The sequence below is a fragment of the Mauremys mutica genome, chromosome 4, assembly GCF_020497125.1.
Source record: "Mauremys mutica isolate MM-2020 ecotype Southern chromosome 4, ASM2049712v1, whole genome shotgun sequence".
NCBI classification, from domain to species: domain Eukaryota; kingdom Metazoa; phylum Chordata; order Testudines; family Geoemydidae; genus Mauremys; species Mauremys mutica.
The window spans coordinates 125,487,103-125,506,956 of record NC_059075.1 but is presented as its reverse complement, the minus strand read 5'-3'; the positions used below and the strand labels follow the sequence as shown (position 1 = coordinate 125,506,956).

At 54.3% G+C, this 19,854-nt stretch overlaps 1 protein-coding gene across 1 annotated transcript in view; it reads left to right on the top strand.

The window, feature by feature from the left end:
* Positions 1-315: 315 nt before the first annotated feature.
* The window catches only part of LOC123370362 (copine-5-like), a 194,236-nt gene continuing 174,697 nt past the window's right edge, over positions 316-19,854 (top strand). The window contains exon 1 of the mRNA XM_045016877.1: positions 316-447. Coding sequence (XP_044872812.1) covers positions 341-447 — 107 coding nt within the window. The 5' untranslated portion in view covers positions 316-340. The remainder of the gene's footprint in view (positions 448-19,854) is intronic.

Below are 19,854 nucleotides of genomic sequence, written 5' to 3'. Positions count from 1 at the left end.
CAAAGGCAGACCCCCAAGGACACTCACACATGCGCACCACTCCCAGGGACTCACACAACACCCCCACCCCAGGCACCCCCCGGAAAGGCTCCTCCCCGCCCCTGCCCAGGGCTCCGGGCTCCCGGCCCGGCCGGGGGGCAGCGCCTCGGGGCGGGGGCTGAGGGGCGGAGCCTGGCAGGCCGCCAGGGAGCGCTCCGGAGCCGGCCCGCCAGTGGTACAGGCGGAGCCAGGAGCCGGCTGCGCGCCCGGCGCTGGCCATGCCCCGCTCGGTGCCCGGCTCTGAGCCCCCCGCAGCGCCCGGGCTGTGAGCGGGAGGCCCCGGGGGCGCGGCTGGACGCCCATGGAGAAGGTGATGGACAAGGGGGGCGACATGGCCTCGGTGAGCGACTTCGACCCCATCGCGGGCAGCATCCCGGCCACCAAGGTGGAGCTCACCGTCTCCTGCAGGTACGGGCAGCCCCGCCGCCACGGGGATGGGCGCTGCCGCGGGCCCGGGGCGGAAAGTTTGTGCCTGTGCAGGGAGCCGAGGGGGGGGGGAGCTCGCCGAGGGGGGGCGCTGGGCTGGGGGTGAGCGGGGGTGGGGCAATGAGCCATCCCCATAGGCGCTGGCACTAGGGGTGCGGCACCCCGGTCGGGAAGTGGTTTCCATCCCTGCCACGCTTTGCAGTTTGGGTCAATGGCTCTCAGCGCCCCGCTATACACACTGGTCCAGCCCCCTGGGCGGGGGGTCCTGGCAGGTGCGGAACTGGCTGGTGGCAGGGCCAGCCGGGGGGCTCCCAGGGCCATGCCCCACGCAGGGAGCTGCTCCGGAGGCAAAACTGCTCCCTGCTGGCTCTGTGTGTGAGTGTGTCCCTGGGTGTGTCTGTAGCGCTGTGAGTGTGTCTTGGGGTGTGTGAGCGTGTAGCATGTTCGTGTTTCTCTGGGTGTGTGTGTAGTGAGGTGTGTGAGCGTGTAGCATGTTCGTGTGTCTCTGGGTGTATGTGTGTGTGTGTAGTGGGGTGTGTGTAGTGCTGTTAGTGTGTCTCTGGGTGTGTGTGTAGCGCTGTTTGTGTGTCTCTGGATGTGTGTGTAGTGGGGTGTGTGAGTATGACTCACTAGGTGTGCATCTCAGTGTGTGTTATTCCTTAGCAGTACGGAGCTCTGGGCTGTCTCCAGGACACAGGCAGTCCTGGGTTGGTTCCCCCGAGATGCCATGGCTGGGGGGACATGGTGGTTCTCAGAGTTGAAATCAGCAGCAGCCCCCGTTGCTTTAGCACAGCTGCTCCCCCCCCCAGGCTGTGCACCGTGCTCCCCCGCAGTGTTTACTTCTCCCCCCCCAGCCTTGGCAAGCAAACCCAGCAGGCTGGCTGCAGCGGGGCCAGGCACCCAGGGTGTTCTGATTCACACCCTCCATGGCATGGGATCGGAGAGGAAGTTTCTTTGAGGCAGGAGCAGTCACCTGGATTGCAGCCTGGATCCCTGGCCTGGATCCGGTGAGGGTGGGAGTTTTAGTGCAGGCTCCATCCTGCAGTACTTACTCGGTCGAACTGATTCCTCCCTATGTGTCCCCGAGCTCTCTGTGCAGAGGACCCTGCACATGGGGACGGGCGCAGCCCCCCAAAGGAGGGGTTGGGAGCCTGCAGAGGAGGGCAGGGGAGGAGAGAGGCACATGGGACAGGTTTTTAAGGGGATTTGGGCACCAGAGACCCAGGGGCTCCCATCTGGCCCAAGGTCTCTCCCCACTGACTCTGTGGAGATCTCCCAGCAAAGACAGCGCAGCCTGGGAGTCCTCCTGAGGATCATGTGGGTGTGGGACTGCCAGCCCCCGGCTCATTCAGCCCGAAGGGGACATCACAAGGGAACCCTCCTGGAGATTTCCATCCCAGACCCCTCCCCCAGGGGCGAGCGAGTGGGGGGGGCACCAAATGACTATTCGGGCAAAGTGTGCCAGGCACCAGCAGGAGCTGTGTCCCTGTGAGGTGCTGGGTTTGGCTGACAGGCTCAGCAATCAGCTGATGTACAGGCTGGATTCCAATCTGTCACACGCCAGTGTAAATCCAGAGCAATGGAGTTACTTCAGATTTATGCCAGTGTATCCCAACCATGATCTCAGTTATCCCAGTGTAAATCTGGAGTAACTCCATTGTAACTCCTGATTGACATTGGGGCAAACGAGAGAATTGGGCCCAGTCATTCCAGATTTACACCAATAACTCCCGGAGAGCAGTCTGTCCCCAGTGCGTTTATCCTCAGACTTAACATGCAGGGAGTAAATGGGGAACCTTAAACTGCTGTGCTCTGTTCTGAGCCTTGTTATATAGGTGCCACGCTCAATAAGCAGCGTTATTCCTAATGCTACTTAAAAAAGAGACAGGCCTTTTCTTCCTTCGCTGGTTTGGATTAAAGAAGGAAAAATGTGTGTAGAAGAGAGAGAGTGAGCCAGATCCTCTGCTGGTGTAAACAGGAGCAGCTCCATTGGCTTTGATGGAGCCGCTATGGCTTACCCCAGCCAAGGATCAGGCCCGGAACCTGGGCCAGCCACACCCAGCTCGCCTCATTCCACAGTGGCACAGGAAGTTCTTTTCCTCATGCGGCTGGGGTTCTGATATTTCATTGCAAGAAGCCCCAGCAGGTGCTTCCCCCTGGTTGTTTTTCTCCCTGCACTTACAGCTGGAGATTGCCTGGGCGTGTGTTTGTATCAGGCATTGCCAGGCGGAGATAAGCCAGACTGCAGTGAGAGGGGCACCCACTAACCTAGCGGGGTTGGCTTTACTGCCAGCACCTGCCCTGAGCCAGCCCTTCCGAGCAGCATCAGGATGTATCAAATTCCTGGAAGATGGAGCGTGGAGCGAGGCTTAGGAGACATGTATCTGGAAGGACACAGTATAGGTAGAAGGATGCTCTTGTGATCTATCTATCTAATGTATCTATCTATCTATCTATCATCATCTCAGAACTCCTGGATTCTGTTATCAGCTCTGACACTGATTTCTTGTGTGGCCTTGGACAAGTCCCAGACCTTCTCTGTGCCTCAGTTTCCCCACCATGCCTGGGGGTTGGTACGTCTGAGTTCCTGCCTTGCATGGGTGCTGCGAGGATTAATTAGTCAATGTCCATAAAGTGTTTTGAAGATGAAAAGCCCTGTGGAGATGCTAAGGATTATGCTCATTCTTTGCATCCCAGCACTGAGGTTTTGCTCTGTGCTGCAGCGGGGACTTGCTGGGAGCTCAGTTTACGTGGCCTAGCAATTGAGAGAGCTACGGAAGGGATATGAGACTCAGGTTCCTGTTTTATACTGTCCAGAGCTAGTCAGAAATGTTCTATCAAAATTATTTTTTGGTGGAATGTGTCTGTTACAAGGAAAGGGACATTTCTGCAAAGAGAGTCTGGGTTTGTTTAAATTTTGGGGGTTTTCAGCAAAACCCCAAAATTGTTGGGAGGGGGAGGGGTTGGGCAAAGGAAGTTTAAATTTTCAGTTGCCAAGTACAGAAAAATCAGTTTTCAATTTTTTGACAAAATCCCCCACAAATGTTCAAAGAAGAAATTTGGTAAAAATGAAAAAAAACCTTTTCATCAAAACTGTTCACGGGCAAAAGAAACCTTTTCCTGACCAGCTTTCCCACTGTCTGCCCCTCTTGCACCAGTGGTGTTCACTGGCCCTGGTGTCCACCATTCATGCAATCTGCCCTCCAGGTGATGCCTGGATCAAACTGCTACCTTGGGTCCTGTCTGCACTAGCAAAATGACTCTGTTCCCAGACTCAGTTGAGAAAGGTGGCTGGAACATGTCATGGTCCCATCTACACAAGCAAGGCTCAGTGATAATAGTCCTTAGCTCTTCCTAGCACATTCCATCCTGAGATCTCCAAGCAGTCTACAGAGGATGTCAGTTTTATCTTCCCCATTTTACAGATGGGGAAACCGAGGCACAGGGAGATTAAGTGACTTGCCCAAAGTCTCCCAGCTGTGACGAGAACCAGGTTTCCTGAGTCTCAGCCCAGTGTTCTAGCCACTAGATAATGCTGTCTCCCATGTGTTAAGTGTGTCAAGGCGCTGGGATGTTGTAACTGGAGGTTTTGCTGCTTCTCACTGCTGAGGTGATTGAACCCCACGGTGGAGGAGCCGGGTTTTGCAGCTAGGGGGGCGAAGGGTCATTGGTGGGGGGCTGGAGAGCGAGTGAGGTCTGCACTCACCGGGCTGCACTTGTTCCTGTCCCATGGGGCTGGGCCCAGCCCCCCATGCTGGGTGTTGCGGTCTGTTGCACAGGGTCACCGTGCCATTCAGGGTTGGCCTGGCCACTCCCTGTTATGAGGCTCTTCAGCCCCAAGTGTTGGGGAGGGGCAGTCACTCCCCACCCCATTAGCTTGGCCTCTGGAACCCAGGTTAGATACAAGCTGAGTGTGGACATGAGCCTGCAGGGGAAATATCCGCACAGGTACGCTGAGGCCCAGGGCTGGAAAAGCAGGGGGAGTCGGAGTCAGCACTGAGTGCTCGGAGTGCGCGGGGGGGTCCAGGACTGGTACCGCAGGGACTGTGAGTCGAGAGGAAGGACACTGACAGAGCTATTGGTACGGAGACAGAGGACTGGAAAAGCAAGAGGTGCTCCTGGTTGGGTGTTGGTCAGGATGGAGGGGCACTGGCAGAGCTGGGCCGGGGAGCTCAGGGCTGGGGCAGCAGGAGGCTGCCGGTTGCGGGTGGAGGGGCACCGGCAGAGCTGGGCGGGGGAGCTCAGGGCTGGGGCAGCAGGAGGCTGCCGGTTGGGGGTGGAGGGGCACTGGCAGAGCTTGGCGGGGGAGCTCAGGGCTGGGGTAGCAGGAGGCTGCCGGTTGGGGGTGGAGGGGCACCGGCAGAGCTGGGCGGGGGAGCTCAGGGCTGGGGCAGCAGGAGGCTGCCGGTTGGGGGTGGAGGGGCACTGGTAGAGCTTGGCGGGGGAGCTCAGGGCTGGGGTAGCAGGAGGCTGCCGGTTGGGGGTGGAGGGGCACTGGCAGAGCTGGGCGGGGGAGCTCAGGGCTGGGGCAGCAGGGGCTGCTGGTTGGGGGTGGAGGGGCACCGGCAGAGCTGGGCGGGGGAGCTCAGGGCTGGGGCAGCAGGAGGCTGCCGGTTGGGGGTGGAGGGGCACTGGCAGAGCTGGGCGTGGGAGCTCAGGGCTGGGGCAGCAGGGGCTGCCGGCTGGGGGTGGAGGGGCACCGGCAGAGCTGGGCGGGGGAGCTCAGGGCTGGGGCAGCAGGGGCTGCCGGTTGGGGGTGGAGGGGCACCGGCAGAGCTGGGCGGGGGAGCTCAGGGCTGGGGCAGCAGGAGGCTGCCGGCTGGGGGTGGAGGGGCACCGGCAGAGCTGGGCCGGGGAGCTCAGGGCTGGGGCAGCAGGGGCTGCCGGTTGGGATGGAGGGGCACTGGCAGAGCTGTGAAGGGACCCAGGCTTGGCAGTCACTGTTGTCATGGGGGTTGAGGAGCGTTGGCAGAAGGGTGTGGATTAGCTGGCGCAGGCTCTGCCAGCGCCATGGCTCTAGTGATCAGCTTCTCACTGTGATGAGCTCCAAGGAAGCAGGAGCCAGTTCCGCGCAGTTCAGCAGCAGCCTGCTCCTCGCCGTCCCTTCAAGCCTCTCTCCGTGAGTCACCCTTTAGAGCCCAGCTGTAACAGGAACCTTCACTAGACCGTGTGAGGGCCATGTTCATACCAGGGCATTGCCGAATGCACCACTCTGTGACATCCCAGGCACATGGCTGACAGTGTCAAGGAGTCAGTGGACCAGGAAGCGATGTGGGGTCCAATCCAGGTCCCGCTGAGGTTGATGGCTTCCCATGATTGAAGGAGGGGAGGCAGACTTTTTCAAAGATTATTTCAGTGCATTTTTGTACTGAGTCCATCCTCGAGTCTGATTAGTGGGGCTGGTTGGAGCAGGATTCTGTGCTGATCTTCTGTGGGGAGGAATAGTTTGTGCACCTTTATGATCTGTAAAGAATGACTGAACTTTTTAAAAGCTTTTTTCCCCTACTTGTTTTTACTATCAAGTTTTTCATGTTTTTTGCTGGAGGTCTTCTCTGGAGGACCAGAGTGTGACCTTTCTCTTTAATGGAAAGGGCGGAGTTGTTTGGCTCTTTAACATAGAGAGCTTTCCTCCCAACTGTGTGCTAGGCTTTTGAGTTAACAAGGTATGAACAAAAAACACCCAAAGAGTCTGGAGTAGCCTGAGTTAAATTCTCTTCCCCCTCTCAGTGCTCAGTGGTACCTGTGATGACTTAATCCTTCCAGTTCTCTGGTTGTCCATAGAGACATCCAGGAAAACCAGGGTAGACAAGACTTGAATTTCAAATAAAAAAACAAGCAGGGGAAAGATAATTTTTTTAAAAAAAGAACACACAGCTAGACAGACACCCACATCTTGACACACACAGAGACAGAAAGATACAGACCTTTCAGGCTTCCTTTATCTGTCCTCAAGAAGCCAAGGAAGGTGCAGCCATCAATCCCTCCTGCCCCCAGCATGTCAGTTGTCCCTCACTTTTCAGTATTGCTTTGCAGTTTGTCTATGACAGTGGCTCATTTGCTGCTGACCTTCCCATTTCTTAGCAACAATCAACAATAGACATTCTGTGCCAGAGTCAAATGGCTTTAAAGAGGGATTAACTGGGGGCCTGAATACATTCAGAGGGACTCTTTCTTGCCCCACTCTCGGTCACACATGATGGATTAGCTGTTCCTGGGCTGCTGGAACTACCATGCAGCAATCGGAGCGGTGTAAGGAACGGACGTGTTGTCTGCCTTGCCCAATCAGAGAGCAGCTCACACACATAACTAGTTTTTCTTTTAAAGCACATTGTGTTGGAAGCGTGTTTCCCTTTTAAAGCCTAGTGTGTCTCCATGGGAAATACTGGCTCCTAACTGAGGATGTGCTGTCTTCCAACTCGGATTGCTGAATTCTGCTCAGCTGTCGCTTTTGCTTACATAACACCCTGGGATGTAACAGCCTTCCCTGTTCACCTTTACTGGTGTTGCTTCTCCCAGTGCTGTGATCGCAGGCTGGGATTCCTACCCCTAGTGACAAATGGGGAAACTGAGGCACAGAGCGGGGAAATGACTCGTCTGAGGTCACATAGTGAGGGCCAGATCTTCACTGGTGTAAATGGTGTAAAACCACTGACTTCAACTGACAGCAATTGAGGGTCTGGTCCAGGGGTCGGCAACCTACGGCATATGTGCCAAAGGTGGCACGCAAGCTGATTTTTGATGGCACGCGGCGCGGGCTGAACCGCTCAGCCTGCCGCCGCTTTGGGGTTTCTGCCGCTGGCTCCTGCCAGCCAGGGTCCCACCGCCGGTCCCACTCAGCACCCGCTGCTGGCCTGGGTGAAGGAACCCCAGGCTGGCAGCGGGCTGAGACCCCAACTGGCAGGAGCCGGCGGTGGAAACCCCAGAGTGGCGGTGGGCTGAGCAGCTGTTCTGGGGTTTCCACCGCTGGCCCCTTGCCAGCCAGGATCCCACCGCCGGTCCCACTCAGCACCCGCTGCTGGCCTGGGTGAAGGAACCCCAGGCTGGCAGTGGGCTGAGACCTCAACTGGCAGGAGCCGGCGGTGGAAACCCCAGAGTGGCGGCAGGCTGAGCAGTTGTTCTGAGGTTTCCACCGCTGGCCCCTTGCCAGCCAGGATCCCACCGCCGGTCCCACTCAGCACCCGCTGCTGGCCTGGGTGAAGGAACCCCAGGCTGGCAGTGGGCTGAGACCCCGGCTGGCAGGAACCGGCGGCCGGAACCCCAGAGCGGCGGCGGGCTGAGCCGCTCAATTGCTGCTCTGGGGGTTCCCACTGCTGGCCCCTTGCCAGCAGGGGTCCCCCGCTGCCGCAGCCCCACTCACCTTGCGCAGGCCCCCTGCCAGACAGGGTCCAGGCCTCGGGCCCTGCTCAGCCCTACCAGCCGCCAGCTCCACCTCAGCTGCTGATCTGGGGTTCCAGCCACTGACCTCCTGCCAGCCGGGGTTTGGATCTCCAGCCTTGCTCAGCTTCTTTCCGGGTTGGAGTCCCTGCAGGCCACCCTGGGCTCTGCTTCTGGCCTTGGATCACTGCTCTGCAGCCTCCCCGCTGTGGCTCACTGTCCCCAGCCTGGGACAGTGAGGGTTGCACACAAGGCAAGAGGGGGTGCAGCCAGGGCTGGCTCCAGGTTTTTTGCCGCCCCAAGCAAAAAAATAAAATAAAATAAAAAATAAAATAAATTAAGAAAGGAGGGCCGGAGTGCCGCTGCCAAAGCAAGCAAACAAACAAAAAGCCAGAGCTCCGCCCCTTGAAAAGTGCCGCCCCAGGCACATGCTTGGAACGCTGGTGCCTAGAGCCGGCCCTGGGTGCAGCTCAGCACCCCCATCTTAAAATTGCTTATGTCAGACTATGCTGCGTTTGACCTTGTGCCTGCCTTCTATCACCATTTTTTCCCCACTGAGAGTTGAAGGGAACATTTGACAAAATGGCAGCTCCTAAGAAAGTGAAGCTAGATGTCTGATCATTTCAGCCTGCTTGGACAGATGCATTTGGATTTATTGTAAAGAAGGACTGTGCTATTTCTGCTTTCTGTTATGAAAGTGTTGTTTGTCACACGTCAAGTGTTCGACGACATTTTGAAACGAAGCATAAGAAAACCTTTCTTGACGAAGCAGACAAGACTGAATCGATCAAAAAGGCAGTAGCAGCCTATGAGAAGCAAAGTAGTGTTTTTAAAAGCTTAAGTGTAAGTAAAAATCAAGCTACAGAAGGAAGTTACAAGATTGCACAGTGCATTGCAAAAAACGGAAAGCCGTTTACAGATGGGGAATATATACAAAGTTTTTCTCAGCAGTTCGGAGATTTTGTTCAATGATTTGCCAAATAAAGATACAATCATATCTAGAATGAAAGAACTGCCCATCTCTGCCAGAACAGTTGAGAGACGCATAAGTGAAATGGCAGAAAACATTAAGGAAAAGCAGACGACTGCATTGAAAGACATAGCAGTGTTTAGTGTTGCAGTTGATGGGAGTGTGGATATAAACGATGTTCCACGTTTGGCAGTTGTTGCAAGATATTGTGCTTCCGATGAAATCCAAGAGGAATTTTGTTGCTTAAAACCCCTGCATGGCACAACAAACGGGGAAGATATACTGGAAATTTTTGTAAACCATTTTGAAGAATGAGGAGTTGACATCAGAGTAATATTGTGTGTGACAACAGATGGTGCTCCTGCCATGGTCAGAAAACAGAAGGGATTTGTAAAGTTACTTGAAGATCAAATTGGCCATCCAACAGTCAAATTTCACTGTATCATCCATCAAGAAAACCTGTGTGCTAAAATTTCTAATTCAGAGCTTAATAATGTGATGAATACAGTGGTGCAAATTGTGAATTTCCTTGTTGCTCGATCTGCTTTGACTCAGACAATTTCAAGCACTGCTAGAAGAGATGGACAGTGCTTATAACGACATCCCACTTCACAGCAACATTCGGTGGCTAAGTCGTGGCAAGGTTTTGGTGCACTTTGTAAACTGTTTTGATGCAATCAAGGCCTTTTTGTCAGAAAAAGAACAAAACTACCCTGAACTGGATGATGACAAATGGCTGTGTAAGCTCATGTTTCTAACTGATCTCACCGCTCACCTAAACGAACTCAACCTCTGTCTCCAGGGTGCAGGGCAAACAGTTCTGGATCTTTACGAAGCCTGGAAAGCATTTGTTGTGAAACTAGCAGTTTTTTCCAGGGATATTCAAACTTCTACTTTCCGCTACTTCCAACTCATAAAAGAGCTATCGACACGTTGCACTGTCAATGTCGATGACATTGGAAAGTACATGGAATCAGAATTTTCTGACAGATTTCAAGATTTCCAGCGATTTGGCCCAATGCTTTCTTTTCTAATTAAACCTTAAAAGTTCAATGAAAGTGACTTGGATTTGTCTGTATTTCAGTGGATGAGTGTTGAAGATTTCAAAATGCAACTCATTCAGTTAAAAAGCTCAGAATTGTGGACATCAAAGTTTGTGGATCTGCAGAGCGCACTTGAAGCTACCGAGAGAGATCATGGGGCCTCTGTTTTGACCTGCTGGATGTCCCTGCCAGTGAAATTTAACTGTTTGAAGAAACTTGCGTTTGCAATGCTTTCAGCATTTGGATCCACATACCTGTGTGAACAGGTATTTTCACACACAAAATCTGTCCTCTGTCCCTCTCAGAGCCAGTTAACAAGTGATCACTCAGAAGCCTGTGTGCAGCTTAAAGTATCCAAATACGTGCCAGACATTGGAAAACTCAGCAAGGAAAAGCAAGGGCAAGGATCACACTAAACTGATAAGATCTGCATTTTAATTTAATTTTAAATAAAGCTTCTGAAACATTTTGAAAACCTTGTTTACTTTACATATAACAGTAGTTTGGTTATATATTATAGACTTATAGAGAGACCTTCTAAAAAACATTAAAATGTATTACCGGCACGCGAAGCCTTAAATTAGAGTGTATAAATGAAGACTCGGCACACCACTGCTGAAAGGTTGCCAACCCTTGGTCTGGTCCTTTCAGTGGCAGAAAGTCCAGGTCTGAATGCTAGTCCCTTGCGCTAACCACTCAATACCACTACTGCACAACACCTAGTGACGTGCAGGTACCATCTGTGCCTGCAGGGCTTCTCCCATTGTGCCCTGAATTAGGAGAGGCATTTCATTAGTGCGCTAGGTTACCAATGGCTGCCTTGGCACACACCCTTCCAGCTTTGGCATCTAAATAGAACAGACTATGGCCAAGATTCCAAGGACGGGGGCCTGACAGGGGCCAGGAAGGAGTTTCCTCATCTGTCACTCTACCGTTGCACAGGACAGCTGTGTTTTGGGTGAGCGGTGTCTGTTTGCCCTCCTCTGAGCACTGATCCTTTAGCAGGATGGCCTCATTGGGAGGTTGGACAAGGGAGCACATGGCATGTAGGGCTCCTGCTCTCCTGTAGGAGGCGGGCTGTCAGATCACATGGTCTGGTGCAGGGCTGGGAACTAGACAGAGCAATGACCTGAAAGCCTTTGGCAGGAGGCAGGAGCCCATCAGTTCTGAGCCGGCCCATGTAGCCAAGTGTGGCTTTGTCTCCTGCTGGTGGCTGGAACATGTGGAACAGTTTGTGAGAGCGTTGCTGCCCCTGCGCTCACGGGGCTGGTCATAGAATCATAGAATCATAGAATCTCAGGGTTGGAAGGGACCTCAGGAGGTCATCTAGTCCAACCCCCTGCTCAAAGCAGGACCAAACCCAACTAAATCATCCCAGCCAGGGCTTTGTCAAGCCTGACCTTAAAAACCTCTAAGGAAGGAGATTCCACTACCTCCCTAGGTAACCCATTCCAGTTCTTCACCACCCTACTAGTGAAAAAGTTTTTCCTAATATCCAACCTAAACCTCCCCCTCTGCAACTTGAGACCATTACTCCTTGTTCTATCATCTTCTACCACTGAGAACAGTCTAGATCCATCCTCTTTGGAACCCCCTTTCAGGTAGTTGAAAGCAGCTATCAAATCCCCCCTCATTCTTCTCTTCTGCAGACTAAACAATCCCAGTTCCCTCAGCCTCTCCTCATAAGTCATGTGCTCCAGCCCCCTAATCATTTTTGTTGCCCTCCGCTGGACTCTCTCCAATTTATCCACATCCTTTTTGTAGTGTGGGGCCCAAAACTGGACACAGTACTCCAAATGAGGCCTCATCAGTGCTGAGTAGAGGGGGATGATCACATCCCTCGATCTGCTGGAAATGCCCCTACTTATACAACCCAAAATGCCATTAGCCTTCTTGGCAACAAGGGCACACTGTTGACTCATATTCAGCTTTTCGTCCACCGTAACCCCTAGGTCCTTTTCTGCAGAACTGCTACCCAGCCATTCGGTCCCTAGTCTGTAGCAGTGCATGGGATTCTTCCGTCCTAAGTGCAGGACTCTGCACTTGTCCTTGTTGAACCTCATCATATTTCTTTTGGCCCAATCCTCTAATTTGTCTAGGTCCCTCTGTATCCTATCCCTACCCACCAGCGTATCAACAACTCCTCCCAGTTTAGTGTCATCTGCAAACTTGCTAAGGGTGCAGTCCACACCATCCTCCAGATCGTTAATGAAGATATTGAACAAAACCGGCCCCAGCACCGACCCTTGGGGCACTCCACTTGATACCGGCTGCCATCTAGACATGGAACCATTGATCACTACCCGTTGAGCCCGACCATCTAGCCAGTTTTCTATCCACCTTACCGTCCATTCATCCAGCCCAGACTTCTTTAACTTGCTGGCAAGAATACTGTGGGAGACTGTATCAAAAGCTTTGCTAAAATCCAGAAATAGTACATCCACTGCTTTCCCCTCATCCACAGAGCCGGTTATCTCGTCATAGAAGGCAATTAGGTTAGTCAGGCATGACTTGCCCTTGGTGAATCCATGCTGACTGTTCCTGATCACTTTCCCCTCCTTTAAGTGGTTCAGGATTGATTCCTTGAGGACCTGTTCCATGATTTTTCCAGGGACTGAGGTGAGACTGACTGGCCTGTAGTTCCCTGGATCTTCCTTCTTCCCTTTTTTAAAGATGGGCACTACATTAGCTTTTTTCCAGTCATCCGGGACCTCCCCCGATCGCCATGATTTTTCAAAGATAATGGCCAATGGCTCTGCAATCTCATCGGCCAACTCCTTTAGCACCCTCGGATGCAGCGCATCCGGCCCCATGGACTTGCGCTCGTCCAGCTTTCCTAAATAGCCCCATCTCTCAGGCAGTAGGGACCCCGCCCAGGTGCATTCCCAAGGGATGGGCCGGGTGTGTCACAGCAGGGAAAGTGGAAGGGGTCAGGGAGGCAGGCAGTGGCAGTGACTTTGGTGGGCAAAGCAGCCTGAGGCCAGGAATGCAGCAGGAGCTGTGGAGAGGAGGGGAAGGGGCTGTCTGGGGAACATTGGGGCAGGTGAGAGCAGCTGGGGCTGTTTGTCATTGCTGCTCCGAGCTGCAGAAGTGGGTTTTGTTTCCCAAATGCCTTGACTTAGGAGCACGAGACCCGCTGACAGTCGCTAGAACTTGTGCTCCTATGTTGCCAGGAGCCTCTGAGAGATCCTGCTTGCAGGGAGAAGGGAAAGGCTATTTCACTGATGCAATGAAAAAGCGGGCTGCCAGAGTCTTGTGGTGAATATAAATTCCAATCCATAATATATGATGCCCCAAGCTAATAGATTTTAATAACAAATCACAGCTGAGGAGCAATAGAAAGCAAGCTGGCTGTTCTGGGGGCCACCTAGCTCCTGGGCAAAGGGGAGCCAGCACCTTGCCCAGAGAGAGGATTATGACAGGCTGAGTCATTTAACTGGGGCAAAGCCTTGGGCAGCATGATTTGGTGTCACTCCAGGGATTTACTCCAACTGAGGATCTAGCCCGATGTTTTCTGTGGGTTTGGATGGCTTGTGGGGACTGGAAATGAGATCTGCCCCCTGGTTACAGGCTCCAATCCAGTGCACGCTGATGTGGATGGAAGCTGATGCCATCTGGCACCTGGTTGGCAGATCTCAGTCCAGTCGCTAATGGACACGCGTCCACGTCACCACAGCCACCAGCACTGCTGGTGCTAATTGTCCCCGGGCGGGAGTCCCAGCAGAATGGCCATGGAGTCTGGACCCGCTCTCACATTGAGACAGGGGCACCACAGGAGAGGGCTAAGCACAGGGCAGGGTAGCTAGCCCTGCTGGTGCTGCACCCGTGCTGTAAACAGAGAGGGCGTCAGTCCCCAGGGCTGCCAAACAGAACCTGCCATGACAGCCTGGTTAAAAGCAGCAGAGAAAGGGGGCTGTAGCCTCCCTTTCCAGGTGTAGCCTGGTGAGGGCCGGCGATGGTGAGATAACAGGGGGTGTGGACAAACAGGTAGCAGCCCTGCCGAGGGGAGCAGACAGGGTGACAACATCTATGGGCCTGATTCTCCTCTAACTTACATTGGTAGCTCCAGTGCAGTCAATGGAATCGCACGCATGTAGGACCAGTGTCAGTGAGAGAGGAATCAGGCTGCTCGAATCCAGCGAAGAGCGAGCTTCACAATGGACCAGACCCACAAAGCTGGTGTAAAGCACTGCGGCTCCATTGACATCAATATCACTACGCTGATTTACACCAGCTGAGCGTCTGGTCCAACGCCTGGAGTGTTGGGGAAGCCCCTACAAGACTGAACACATGCCTGAGCCTTATCACTCTGACAGGAGGCTGCAGCCTGGGCTGGGACTCAGTGGGCTTCTGCTGATAAGTGCAGCCGAGGCCCAAGAGGTGCTGAGGTCTGGGAGGAATGACAGTGGGCCCTAGCTGAGCTTTTTGGGATCTCCTACCCATGTCGGGTCCAGCCTGAGTACTGAGGGAAGGTCCATCCCCAGCAGAACTATGAAATTCCTCCTAACCCCATGCTCCTTGGCTCTCCCCTGCTCTCAGAGAGCCATCTCCACCGAAGAGCAGAACGGTGCAGTGTGGAGACCGGCAGAGCTGGGATCTGGCCTGGAACCGTCCCAAAGTTCTGGAGGGTCGGGATCAGGTGTTTGGCCCTGCCACAGCTCTAGAACACGTGTGTGTGAGAATTTCAGGCTAGTCTGAGAACAGCCGTGAAAACAGTCGGGGTGTCAGTCGGTCCTAGTCCTGTTTCTGCAATCTCTCAGCAGCCTGGGCTGGCCTCACGCACGGCCTCCAGCTCAGATTTCAATCCCTCAGCCGTAATATCGACTTGGAGCAAATGGAGCTGTGGTTGGGGTATTTCTCCAGGGACGCTGTTCTGGGCTCAGGGGTCCTTGGCATGGGGAGAGCTGCAGGGGAGGAGGGTGAGGTCTAAGGCAGCTAAGGGACACGCGAAGGCTGGGAGTAGCAACGCTGTCTATGGAGGCTGTAAATCAGACACAGGATGCCCATTGATTCTGTTCTACTGTAAGGAAAAACTACAGGGGCACTGCCTAACCCTGGAGCTGGCAGGGCCCCAGAGCTGAGCAGCTCCCCATGGGGCCTCTAGGCAGGATTAGAGCATTTCTCCACTGGCTCGCCTCAGCGCCCACCAAACAGGCCCACATCCTCTCGCCAGGGCAGCCATGCACTCAGCACACACCTGCTTTTAGCAGTGCCTCCGGCCGCAGAACTCACCCAACCATTCATTGTGTAGCAAGTCAGATAATTAGCTCCTTATATATAATCCATGGGGTGCGTTCCTCTTGTAACAGTGGCTGGGCAGGAAGCTGTTTTTGTTTGGGGGTGTTTTGCCCCAGGAAGGAGAAAAGATACAAAAATCAAATTAAAATAAATTCTTTCCGCTCCGCAGAAGTTGGACTGTTTTTCTAACTCTGCCTGTATTCACTGTGATTATATCGCACTGCTGTAATTCACCTAGAGCCTGCTTCTTAAGAAGTGTTTGGGATAAGTGATTCCATTTCACTTGCGGGGGGGGGGAAGGAGGGAGAACTTGAGCAGAATTTCAGATTCCAAACACATTCATGACCTGAACCCCCCCCCCCCACCCCCCGGCACGCGTCACTACCTATAGCTATGGAATTACTCTGGTGTTAAACCTGCTCCATGAGATCAGAGTCTGATCTCAGTGATTCTGGTGTAAATCAAGAGTGACTCTGTAGAAATCTTTGGAGTAGTTATTGGTGTAAATGGCGTGAGAGCAGGATCTGGCAGTCTGTGTAAATTCGTGACAGGTGGCTACACTGATTTACACCAGCTGAGGATCTGACCGATAATTTTTCCTCCTGTCTCTTGTGTGTGTCCGAGTTCCTCGCATGGTGATTGATGTCTGATTTGCCACTGTAACCAGCGAAGGAATTAATTCTGAATCCCTCTCCTATGGAAATCGCTGGATCAGAAAATGAAGGGGCTTTGTCTGGAGCTGTACAACTTGACCTTGGTTTTCAAAAAGAAAAACTTGTGGGGGAGCCAAGAAACTGTGATGTCAAGTGGTTTTTTTCCTGTTTATTTGAGATTTGATTTTTTTCTGTTAAGGACCTGGGCTGATGGATTCCCCACCCCCCTTTCCTTTGTGTTCCCCTCCTCAGCTGTTTGCACTACCCCATAACAGCCTGACTCTTAGGAGAAAAACAAAAAATCATTCCCCTAGCCCCAAATCATAGGTGGAATTTGTTTCCTTAAAATTCCACTTTGTCCGGACCCTTCCACATGGGATTCAATAACAGAGCACCCCCTGCTGGCAGAGGCCGGCACTGGAGTAGCTGGGAACTTCCCGTACAGCCAGCGCTCCTGCACCAGTCCCTTCTTGCGCCCCCTCCTGGCAGAGGTTGGTATTTGAGTCCCTGGGAGTCCCTTACAGCCAGTGTCCCCGGATTGTGCTCCGCAGCACCCCCTGCTGGTGGATTTTGGGACTGAAGGTCACTGCTAAGAGCTCTCCATGGCCTGACTCCTAGAATCATAATATAGAGACAGAAAAGACCTACCAGGATTAGGTCCCATGTGGACCATCTCCCTGGTGGCTCATCGGGTCTAGTTCTACACTCTGGTTGGGCTGTCTCCCACAGATCCTGTGCTCCCATAGCCGCTGTGTTCTGTAGCAACTCCTTTTGGCTCAAGTTGGTCCTGGGGTGGGTGGATCTTCCGAGCAGGGGTTTCTTCCCAGCCAGAGCTCGTTCCCCTTTCCCTGCAGCGAGGCTGGGATGGGAGTATTGAGAGCCCCCCAGAACGAAGCTCTCTCACCACTCTCCAGGGCAATGCAAGCGGGCAGAGAGCTCTTCCAGAGCTAACACTCCTGTGCTAGCCCCTTCATTGCCTCCTGCCACTGCCAGCTGGTGCTGGGCTGGGCCAGAGCCTCCCCGTGGTCTCTGCTGCTGTGTTCTTCTCTTCATCCTTCTGGCTGACAGGCCTGCTCCTGGAGCAGCTCAGCATTCCTACCCGGGGCCCTGCGGAGCCCATCCCCGAGCATGCTGAGGTACATACACAGCGTCCCCGTGTTTCTTTACTCCGATTGCCCTCTAGGTGGCTGGAATGCCATCAGCTGTGAGCAGCCAGCCGAGCTGGCCAGTAGCACATGGTTCCTAAAGGATAAATTCCTACATGCATTAAGGACATGGTCCTGCAGGGAGCTGAGCACCCCTTTGGATGTGCTCAGCACATCTCTGGATTGGGTCCCTAAGAAGCGCCTGAGGAAGAGGCCAGTGAGGCTATTGACATACAGCAGGTGCTAAGAGGGACATGGGAGCGGGGACTTATCTTTGCTCGGCTGTATTTGCAGACTGACTGGAGCTGGGCACAGCATCTCTGGCTGCCACTTTGCACTTGGTAGGCATCTGGGTGCTAGAAGTATTTTTGGAGATCCCCAGAGATAAAGGAGGCCGTGCTGAGGAATCTCGTCATCCTCTCTTGGCCCAGGGCTGATCAGCCAGTTGGTTAAGGAGACCACGGCGCCCAGCTTCCAAAGGTTCTTCCCCATTTGGCCACAGGATATTGGCTCAGTAGCTCGAGGGGTGAGCTGGGTGCCTGGAAACTCCTGGAGACTGGAGTCCCCTGCTCGGCCACAAGGCGGGACGAGGGAGGTGCGGGCACGCTCAGTTGACACAACGGTCGTTCTATAGATGTGCATGGCAGGTGCTTGGTGCTCTGTTGTGCTCAGCAGTATGAGGGCAGCAAACTGACCCGGCACTTCCAGCCTGGTTGAGTGGAGCGCTGGGCTTGCGGCTGAGGCAGAGCACGGGGCCTCGGGCATTGGGGGCTCAACTCCTGACTCCGCCCAGGAGTCGCTGGCTGACCTCGGGGGCTTGCTTGCGCTGCCTCCGGCTCCCAGCTCCCTTGTGCTGAGCTTGTCTATTTCCACTGTAAGCTCCCTGAGACAGGGGCTCTTCCCTACGCCGGGATGTGCAGCACCAAACGCCATGGCTGTAATGGTGCAAATAGAGACAAAGCTCCCCCAGCTCCCTGGGCCTTTCCCAGCTGTGTCCTGGGGAGGGCTCCGGGGAAGAAGCAGTTCTGGGACTGCGGCACAGTTCGTGCACAGCCCAGTTAGGGGATCTCTGCAACACCTGCTCTGGAGCTCAGCAGGCAGCTGTGGCATGGGATTTGAGGGTCCTTCAGCTGCCCCCATTGGTGAGCTTAGGAGCAGCTAAGGAAGGCGAAAGTCATGGGAGCGCTCCACCCACAACTGAGCTGTCCTCGGTACAAAGAGCCTGGCGCTCGTCCGAGGGCACCTCTCCAGCGCAGGGGGCTGTGGCGTCTGATCGGCCTGGTGACCTGTGCTGAGGTGGGCACTCTCGTCAGATCAGGCCTCCCAAGGGGAAGCAGGGGAGATGCAGCCAACCCTCCTCTCCTGGCATCGCCAGCCGAGCTCCAGGCCCTGGTTCCTTGGCCTGCCCACATGTGATTAATGGGCCAATCTGTCTCGGCTAACAAATCAGCTGATGCCCATTAGAGATCTGGGGCTGCTTGCCAAGTCCTGGGACGTGCTCCGATGGGCTGATCTAATGCACCACAGGGAGTGGGGGAGGAGGGGCAGGACTGAGCCATCAGCAAACAGCTCCCCCCCAGCTGGGGATCCCTGGATGAGCTTCCCCTGGGACCTGAGCCCTCGTGGTGCTTTGCCCCTGATGCAGCCCTGTGTCTCCTGCTCTCTCCATTTGCCCTGGGCGGAATCACCTGTGTGCTCACAGGGGCCCCCAAGTCTCCCTGAGCCCCCTCCAGGCTCTCTGACGTGGGCACAGCTGCCTTCTGGCCTGTCCACCCAAATCACTGCCCTGGTCTCCCAGGGCCTTCATGACCCCAGTCCCCATCTACATCCAAGATCTCTAACCTCCGCCCACTGCTGCCTCTCAGCTGCCTGCTCCCCAGCCTCTCTCAAGGTCTGCACTATTGCTGCTGACCCCGGTCTCTGGAAAGGTTTCCCTGCCCACCCCCCGCATTTCCCCCAAACAGTACCAAACCCACCCCATCCACACTGCCTACGAGCAGCCTTCTAGCCTCCCTTAGCCCAGCGTCCACGCTCCGTCTTCCTGCGCCCCTCCCCACCTCCTCTTGCTGCCATGGGCTGGGAGGCAGCTGCATGGCTCCATGTTACAGGGTCACATCACATTGTTCGGGTTTAGACCCCCATTGTCATTGCTGCTCTGAGCACCCCTCTCAGTCAGGGGTTTAGCTACATTGCAGCCCCTTGGAGTAGCACTCCCTTCCTTACACAGTGTCCGGGGCGTCCCCACTCAGCGCATGCTGGGCCGAAAAGCTAGTTCTGATCTGCATTGCAAGAGCTATAGGTAACAGTGCTCCTGGATGGGCCATCTGCAGGGATTGCACCTGGGACCTGTGGATCTAAGAGTATCGAATGCTACTGCTGGAACTAAAGATCTGGAAGGCACTAGTAGACTCATGGACCACTTGCTGGAAGCCTACTCGTCTCTTCTTTCTCCTTGTGAATGATTGCAGTTTCCACCGGGCTCTCATGAAATGCAGCCACCTCTAGGGCGGAGCCCAGCAGTTGTTGGACAGCTGACAGTAACAACAGTCCAAGCAATCACAGGGGAGGAGAGCAATTCGCTGAGTAGCAGACTGGCCAGGGTTCTGTGGTTAACATCCCTTCTCAGGGAATAGAACTAGGAGCCCTGGTGCCTACTGCCCTGCTAGTCAGCGTTTCCAGGTGTGTGGATCAGGGCAAAAGCCACAAAACATACATCAAAATCCCCCCGCCGCAGTCCTTCCGGCTCAGCTGATCGTAGCTGGAGGCCTTTGCAGTTCTCCTGGGGCAGAAAGAAAACTCCTAGGGCTACAGGAGTGCAGCTAGCTGTGAATCGATGTGCTTAGCTGGAATGGGTCCCAGCCCTGGTCGATGGGAGTATCAGATGCTGACAGAATGAGCTCTCGCTCTAATGAGAAAACCTCCTGAAACCTGTCCGGGCTAATTAAGAGACATGGTGGGAAACTCCA